Source organism: Chrysochloris asiatica, unplaced genomic scaffold, assembly GCF_000296735.1.
Source record: "Chrysochloris asiatica unplaced genomic scaffold, ChrAsi1.0 scaffold00007, whole genome shotgun sequence".
NCBI lineage: Eukaryota > Metazoa > Chordata > Mammalia > Afrosoricida > Chrysochloridae > Chrysochloris > Chrysochloris asiatica.
Genome location: NW_006408525.1, coordinates 23042393 through 23051520, shown reverse-complemented (window position 1 = coordinate 23051520; position 9128 = coordinate 23042393). Strand labels below are relative to the sequence as shown.

The 9128-nt window shown below is 49.1% G+C and overlaps 1 protein-coding gene across 1 annotated transcript; it reads right to left on the bottom strand.

Moving 5' to 3' along the window:
• Positions 1-5503: 5503 nt before the first annotated feature.
• Positions 5504-5806, bottom strand: PRR15L (proline rich 15-like). Its single transcript, XM_006832513.1, has one exon. It carries the CDS (start codon positions 5804-5806, stop codon positions 5504-5506), a length of 303 nt encoding a protein of 100 aa, XP_006832576.1.
• Positions 5807-9128: the final 3322 nt, after the last annotated feature.

Below are 9128 nucleotides of genomic sequence, written 5' to 3'. Positions count from 1 at the left end.
TTTACATGGGAGAACATTAGCTTTAAATTCATCCTATCCTATATCGTTACATTGCCATGGTTACTCCCGCCCCAACTTTGGAACTGAAGTGGAGTATTCAATCCCAGTTAGGAATTTTATAGAAGGGATTCCTGTGCTAGATGCCCTAAAGGCCAAGAAGATTTAAATCAAGCTTTTTACCTTTCCTGTTTGTTTATAGAAATATGTGTGTTTATACCTGTACACACACACACATGCCTCATTTTCCTGGTCTTGGGTGCTGTCAAGTCAATTCCAAATTACAGCAGCTCTGTGTGACAAGTAGAACAGCCTCTAATCTTTATGGAAACAGATTGCCAGGTCTTCCCACCAATCTGTTGGCTTTGAACCACCAATCTTTCAGTTAGCAGCCAAACGTTTAACCAGTCAGTGTGTCACCAGCGCTCCTTTTCCTAGTATAAAATTAACTTGTTAGCACTGTAGAATCAGCACTGGACTGCTAGCAAGGTTTACAGTTGAAACCCACCAGCCACTCCTTGGAAGCCCTATACAGGGTCACGATGAGTCAGAACTGACTCAAGAGCATTTAACAACAACAATAAAGATGATGCCTTTCAAACTACTCACAACTCTGCTCCGTACTGTACTTCTGCTGAGGATGACTGCCTGGGTCTGTGGTTTTCAACCACCTGGGGAGCTTTTAAAAGTCCTACTCCTGGGTTTTGGGATTTTTCAAAGCTCCCTGACTCAGGGATTGTTGGTCAGTCAAGTTTGAGACCTATGGGTCTGGATCCTTGCTACTCACAATGTGGTCCACAGACCAACAGCATCAGCATCCCCCCGGGAACCCAGTAAGAGATGCAGACACTTGGACCACCCCCCACCCAGGTGACTGGCACTAGCCTCAACCCTCACCTTCCCCTGCCCCCGCCCCCTCACAGCCTGTGAGTCTATAATAAGCTGAGCTGAGGCCTGTGCTGAATGTATTTGTTATCCTTGAGCACACACCTGGTGACCAGGGACAGCCTGGAGGCGAGGTGTGCTGCTGTGGAGAGGAGCCAGGTTGGTAAATGTTTGCTGTGACTAAGCTGGGATCAGAGCACTGACTATTTGCACTCTTTGGCATTGAACTTGCCATTCTGTAAACTGCACTTTGTTTGGCTGTTTGGGCGTGTGCTTCAGCGTCTGGTATTAATTGGGTTCCTCCAAGGGCAACGTCTCCTGTGTTGATCCCCCTAAACCTGAGTGCCGCATAAAAGCACATTAACCCTGTGGTCATCTGCAGGAGAGGATCCCCTTCCTACCTTGTCCTTTGTGTCCTCAGGCAGTGCATTGTAAGAGTATGTATATGCATGTTTGTGTGTGGAGTGCAGCACTTATACTTGGGGGCTGTATGTCCTCCCCAACTTTGAGCCTGGTTTCAGCTCCTCCTTTCCAGTTCTCCATCATTTACGGTGCCAAGATTGTAATAAAAGCGTAGCGCTAGCTGATGTGATGTTACTGCTCAACCTGGCCTGGTCTTGTCTGGAAGGAGGGAAATGAGGGAATGGGAGTCTCCTCCTCCCTCCCTTTTCCTCCCCAGGAAGGTTGGACCTCCAGCAGGGGGAGCTAGCTGCAAGGGTTGGCCCCTTCTGGGCATCCAGGGCCAGTTCTAGCCGCCTCTCCTGCTCCCCCAGCCCCCACCTTGGGTGATGTCCCAGTGAAACTGTGGTCAGTAACCCGTAGCCTCTCCCAGTTCCTGCACATATCTGCACTCTCAGTTCCTCCTCGGGAAATCCTGCAACTACCTCAGCTCTGACCTCAGGCAGCCAGGCCTTCCTTTAGCTAATTTTCGTACCCTACACGCCCAATCTGCTGAGTGCCCCCCTCTCCTCCCCACCCCCGCTCCAATGTAGGAATTTCTAAGTGGCGTTTCCCTGGAAGATTGCTGCGGAGATCCTACTGGAGCTGTGGAGCAGCCTTACCATATTCAAAAATGTTACCAGCCATTTCTTTTAGCGTAGTGGTTATGAATCGGGCTGCGAACCTTAATGTCAGCAGTTCGAAACTACCAGCTGCTCCGCGGGAGAAAGATGAGGCTTTCTACTCCCGTAAAGATTTACACCCTCGGAAACCCTGTACAGGGTCGCTATGGGTCGGAACCGACTCGACGGCACTTAACAACAACAACAACTACTCAGCTAGGCCTCATAATCTATTGCAATGGTCACAAACTCAGACATCATACAGTTATGGGGGCTTATTAAGGAAGTTAACAGGCTACAAGTCAGGACCAGAAAATGCACAGTTATTTCAGTCAGGACAGCCTTTCCTACTGCAGGCCTGTCACTGGCCCTCGGCCTCTTGGCTTGGCTCTGCCCTGCTGCTGATCCATGCCCAGAGGACCCTCTACTCCGCTAGGCACACAACTATAACTCCATGGATCTGCAAACCTAGCTCCCCAATTCAGTTCCTGGCAGCAACCCAGTCCACAAATGAGCCTTCTGCCCAAACGCACTCCATTATACTTGCTCCCTGGGCTGGGAAGCCCATCGTTCTGTTGCTCTGGCTCTTGGTTTGTAGGGGCTACTCTTCTGGTATTATAGCAGCCTTCTGTCCCTGGGTTGAGGAGGTCTCAAAGGACACACTCCACTTGTAGCTCTTTAATGAAAGTGAGATCCCCTTGTTCCTGCTTCTGAAGCAGTTCATTTTATACACATTAGAATTCCAAGTTTTCACAGTTAACCCTGTTAACAATCACAACTGAATCATTTGGTGGGAGTTTCCAAAGGCTAGAACAGACATTAAACAATTCACTGCACCACAACATGCAAGAGGCAGAAGGATTGATGACTGTCACCAAAGAATAGTAATGATGTCTGTGATATCATTAGGGCAAATGGCAATGTTGTTGACCCAAGACCTAGCCTCATCTACCCCAGCCTCAGAGAACTGGGCTGAAATGGGAGGCCTAACAGCAGTCCTGAAGCCAGCTAGCTTTTCCCATTGGTTCCAGAGTACACGGCACCCTCCTTCCTCTGGTGGCCAAGACACTGCCCTCCTATTCCGCGTCGCCTTCTATAGAAGGCACCTGACATTAGTCTTCCAAGCACCTTATGCTTGTGCATGATATTTTCATGAGTAAAAAATCCTGTCTTGGGTGATGAGAGGATTGAAGGAGGAACCTTATAAAGCTTTTGTCACAGGCCCTGGCTGACGAGTGCTCTCTAAATGTTAGCTATTAATAATGGCCAGGGCTGCGGGTATGGGGAAAGTGAGCTCCGTGAGGCTGTGTGGATTGGTTGGTGTTAAGTGCCGTTGAGTTGGTCCTAATAATGACCCTATCTCTGGTAGCGTAGTGGTTACCAATCTGGCTGCCTCAAGGTCAACAGTTCGAAACTACCAGCTGTTCCACCGGAGACAGATGACGCTGAAAATTCCTGTAAAGATTTGCAGCCTTGGAAACCCTGTGTAGGGTCACTATGAGTCAGAACTGACTCCGCAGTACTTAACAACATAGGGTTTCCAAGATGCAGAGTTGGTGGGTTTGAATTACCAACCTTGCGGTTAGCAATCTGTGGTTAGCAGTCCAGTGCTTATCCTCCAGCACCATACCTCACAGGATGGATTGGCAGATCCTTAGAAAGTCCCCTGTGGTGGGGAAGGATGAGGGAAGAGGTCTTGGGGAAGCCAGCACACCTAACCCTACCTTCCCTTCCTAACCTCCCTCCCTCCTTCTCAGAGGTCCCTTGGCCTGGGTGAGGCTCCCTAACAAAGGCCCCCTTGTGCAAGTCTGTTTGTTTTAGTAATAAATTTCCTGAGCAACAGCTCCCAGGGATGGGGTGGCCCAGCTAAGAACTGACCTGGAGGCTGCAGGACCACATTGTTTAGCTGGCCACCTTGGTCTCTCCCTGTTCCTGCCACAAACTCTAAAGACTTGGCCAATTTTTTCCAGTCCTAGCTGCTGTAGTTTGAGAAAAGGCTGGACTTACGAAGAACGCCTGATAATTCTGAAAAATAGCCAATGAAAACTCCTAGCTCACAGCTGTCTGATCCATACCTGATCGCAGTGACAGCTCAGGAACAGGCAGTGTTTGGAGTGCATGGGGTCTCCATGAGTCAGGAGTTGGCTTGACATCTGCTGATAACACACACACAGCGCTCGCTCTTAAACTGAAGCTGCGGGGGTATGGTGGAATTCATTTTTAAAGTAAGGAGAAAGGAAATAAATTTTTAACTGAACACTTACTGTGGGACAGCCACTTATTACTGACCTCTCCCTGTGAAGTATTATTTTAAGAACGAAACAAACTCAGAGGAAATTTGTTTTCTAATGTTCCCAAGATTGCTCAGGTACTAAGGAATGGAATGAAAATTTGAATCTTGATTCCCAATCCAAACCATGGTGACTTGGAGGTCTGTCACCAAAGGTCTGCCCTACTCTCTTGGAACCCCTGATGGCCTCTCTGTGGCCAGAAGGAAGTGACCACTAACGTGTAACTAGCTCCTTCCTCTTCCTCCCTGAGATGCTAAGGAGGCTGTAGTCGCTGGCCAGCTAATAAAGGCTTCCTTGCTGATCCTGAGAGTCTTGAGTGGTCATCTGGGTAAATTGAGGCACAACAACTTGAGGGAGACCTGGACACCCTTAGTGCTTGCAAGAAAAGGGTCTGAGCACAAAGTTCCACTCCACTTGGGAGATAAAGACGTGAAAATAGTTCCCTCAATAAATGCAGAACAAGGGAACCATAGGTTGTCTGCTTTTGTAGCATTGTTTATTACAAAGAGAAATCTATGACTGAATTTTTAAACAAAGTTCAAGGCCCCAAGACTCATCTCTAGGGCTGGGCCATCATAAGTACTAGTCAGGGGTCTGACAGGAGAAAACACGACTTTCAGCTCCCACATTCTTTCACCTGTTGGGATCCTGGGGTCAGTGTGGCTTCCCTTTGAGGGTAGGTGGTTTGACACCCACGTAAGTGGTGGCCAAAACAGGAACTCATGGAACCAACTAATCTGGTCTCTGCACCCATTGAGTGAGAGGCTGCTGGTGGCAGAACTCCAGGAAGGTTACCACTGTGCTGGGAGGAAGCGCAAGTTCAGCTTCTTTGTCTCAGCCTCTGGCTCTGAGGAAACCAACCTCCCATCACATCACGTGGCTTCTGGAAAATGTGCTCTCCTCAGCTTAGGTCAGGGTAGAGACAGAAGAGGGTGCAGCAATTCAAACTCACCCTGGCACTGGGAGGGAGGGTATTTGGCCTCTCTCCATTCCTTGATGTGACACCTGCTTTCAGGCACTGCCAAGGATTCATGGCAGACTGTCTTCCTGCAGACTGGCAGCGTGGACATTTCCGTCCTTGTCTGTAACTGGGGGAGGGTAGGAAAACACTGAGCTCTCCTGGGTCTTAAATAAAGCTGGGCACATAAAAAGCTGAGCCAGACAGTGGCCATTAACTGCCTCACAGTGTCTGAGCAGCGTGCCCTGTTCCTGTCCCAAATCCGCTGGTGTCACAAGGCTGAGGGGCACTAGTATCCTCCTTGGCCCCCCTCACTGTCCTTTGCCCTCCCTGTCATCAAAGAGGGTGGGGTTCTCTGCCAGTGTGGCCCGAACTCTTTTCTTCTCCTTGAACCGACCCGAGTTGGAGACTTTGACATGCTTGCCCTTCGTGTTCTTGTCCACAATCTTCTCGAGGCGGGTGTTAAAGTCGCTGGTGGAGTCCCCGGCCTCGGGCCGTGGGGGCTCCGTGCCCCCCTCTGTTTGGGCATAGGTGTCTGGGATCTCATACAGCACCTTGGGAGTGGATTTCTTTTTTCGGAGGAAAGTCAGCTTCCACCAACCAACTTCTGTCATGGTGACCACTGGGCCGGCAGTGGGCCTGTCTGCTGGAGCAGGATTGGGGAGAGATGGGGGTCAGTGGGAGAAAGGGGTGGGTTCCCAGGGGCCAGCACTCTCTAGACTCTCCTACTCATGGGTGATTTTAATAACTTGACTCTACAAGTCTTGAAGATAGAGTCAAATGAACCTGGGACTCAGGCAAGAGGAATGATGCAATGTGTTCACAGAATATAAGAGAAAAGGGTCCGGGGAGATTGACCATAGTCAACCAGACAGGGTAGGGAGCGGGGAATGGGAATCACACAGCACCGCCAGGCAAGGTTGAAGCGAGCTTTGAGATCACTGGTTTCAGGGTCCTCAGAGTGGTATAAGTGGTTTGTGGTCAACAAATGTTGTGGTCAAACAACAAACCTGAAGGTTTCCAACCCTCCCCCACCCCCGCAGTGCCGTGGAAGAAAGGCCTGGTGATCTCCAAGAAACTCCTATGGAGCACAGTTCTTACTCTATAGCACATGGGGATACCATGAGTCAAAACTGACTCAGAAAAAAAAAAAAAAAAAAAACTGACTCAGCGGCCTTGGGTTGGTTTGGTTGTCAGCAAAGGGAAGTTTGCTTGCGTCACTCAGCATCCTGACACTTTCCCTGTGCTCTTCCCACCCAAGGCGAGACCCTGCTGCCAGGACTGAAACGCCCTGTGCACTTTGAAATTCATTATAAATTCATTACAAAAATCAAATCAAATTTGCAATATTGTAAGTAATTCAGGCTTCCCACTGATGACCAACAGACTCAGGAACCTGCTGACCTTTGTCCAAGGGGGAAGACTGTTCTAGCCTAATGCCCTCTATCTAGTAAGTTACTTCTTTAGGCCTTAATTCCCTCAGATGCCCCTTCCAATTGTGACTTTTAGCACTACCATTAATCCTGCCTCAGAGGTAGAGATGCTTTGCAAAGTAAAATGTATGTTAATATGAACAATTACTAAAGGATGGTTTCCTTTCCCCACCCACCTCCCATGAGGGCAGGAATTTGAAAGAGTTGACAAGGTTTGGTGCCTGAGGTAGGATGTGTCAGAAAAGGCCATCAGAGGTTGTACCTCCACACAGGCTCCCCAGGGAGGTGAGGCGTGGGAGCAGAAATCTAGGTTTCTCCACTCCCAAGTGTGCACCTTCCATACAGCTGTCTTCCCCCAAGGACCTCATTTCTGGCTAATTTGCACAAAGGTACTATTGAGTTCCTGGAAGATGCCTGGACTTCAGTGATGTCTGGGACACACAGGACATGAAAGGGGACACAGTAGGCTAGAGGAATTAAGATCAATGCAAGAGCAGGCATGATGCGAAACAGAGACATATCTGGACCTGGATAGGCGGGTGGTCTCCTACGGTGGGCTGAAGAAGCTCCTGAGGATACGATAGGCCTTGTTGCTAAATTCTGTGAGTCAGCCCCAGACTAATGGCACAACAGACCAGACCACTGTGTTCCATAGGGTCTGTACTAGATGATGTTAGGAAATACATTAGCAGGTCTTTCTTCCTAGTCTTACTCTGAGAGTTCAGCGTTCATCACAACATATACGACTCCACTGACAAATGCATAGTGGTTGTCTGAGGTGCATCAGCTGGGAACCATGGAAGATGAGAATTCTGCCTGAGTCATTATTGCTCCACAGTAGCATAGAGTAGACCAGAAACCTAGGTGATCAGCTGACCACTCTTAAAAAATGGATAGCCTTAACTATGTTATCTAAAAAGGTCATAAAGAAATATGCCAAACTAATAATAGCAAGATTTTTTTATATAGAAGAAATAGGAGATGCCTTCTCCGTCTATTTTTCTGATTTCCAGATTTTCCAAAATGATTTTGGGTTATGTCTTAAAGAGAGAAACCCATCAAATTAGGGAAAGAAGAAAACCGGACGCTGGCTTAGGCTTGGAGTGAGTTATGTGCCTGTACCCCACCTGTTTCCCCTTGCTGCTGCTGTCTTTCACCCCTCCACATATCCAACCCCTTTCCCAGAGCACATACTCAATGGATTCCTCCCCACCTCCTTGCCCAGGAAGCAAACCCCCACAGTGTTAACTCTGGCCCTGTAGCTGAGCTCAAGTAGCCAGAGCCGCCAAGGGGAGGAGGGAGATCTGATGGAGCTTCTACTTGGAAAATGAAAGAATGGGTAAAAGAGGCAGACACATTCTCTCAGGGTACCCTAGAGAGGTGAGCACACTGTAGGACAGCCACAGAGGTTTATTTTGGCAGCTTGCCCCACGCTGGCCGCTGGCCTTAGCACGGCCTTGCACAGAACTTGGTGTTCCAGATGAGTTTCTGGAAGGAGTTGGGGGAGGGCAACTAAGAAAGGGCAGGGCATGTGCTGGCTCTGTTGGTGCCCCAGTCTGGGACAAAGCCCATAGCCTCACTACTGCCCATCAAGGAGCTTGGAGATGGAAGAATAGAAGACCCAGCTACTGAACTCACTTTAACCACCACACTGCTTAGCTCCATGAGAGGAAATGTTCACTAAACTATATCAGCTTTAAAGGGTATTTCGAGTTGGCACCCATGGGTTTGACCCTCTTTGGAGTAAAGGAAGCAACAGATCATGAGGAACTTCTTGTCAGAAAACCTTAAGAGACAGGACCCTGCCCTGGGGCCTCCACCAAGGCCTGGGCGTCAGTGCCCTTGTATCCTGGTCTTGCACTCTGGTCTCTCTGGGAGGTCCTTTGTCAGACCTTCCAGTCTCTTCTGTCTAGGAAGGACATGTGAACATCAGTGAGCAGGTGTTTACCTCTTTAGGCAAGCTTGACATAAGGAAATCTGAATTTACAAAACATAAATTAAGGGAGTCTACTTTGCTTTATAAAATAACCCAGCTACAAAATTCTCCAGTGTAAACTACCCATGGGAGTAGAAAATCAGATCTTTTTTTAAAAAAAAAAAAGAGGGCACATGCTGTCCAAACTTCCCAGATATCCTCACTGGGAAGATCCCTACAGCTCCATGCCTAGCCTAATCACTGATGGTCTGGCGCAGGGGTGGCTTTTAGAGTTGCCTACAGGCCCAGCATTTGAAGAAAGTTAATGGCCCTACAATTGACCTGCAGGGCACTGAACTGGCTGAGTGAGGGCTGGGCCCTTACCCTGGGGCCTGGCGATCCACAGTGAGATGGAATCAGCCCCTGAACTGCTGGCTCCACTTCTATCTACCATCCATACAGCTGTGAAGCCCACAGGGGACCTGGGGGGAGGCCTGCAACGCCCTGCTTCTGGCAGATAGCCCCATGGCATGGACAAGAGGGCCCCAGGACAGCCCCACCACCCCCATTCTCTAAGCTGGGGGGGGG

Coding starts and splice junctions, on each gene's coding strand:
- PRR15L (XM_006832513.1), bottom strand. CDS start 5,806: ATGACAGAAGTTGGTTGGTGGAAGCTGACTTTCCTCCGAAAAAAGAAA.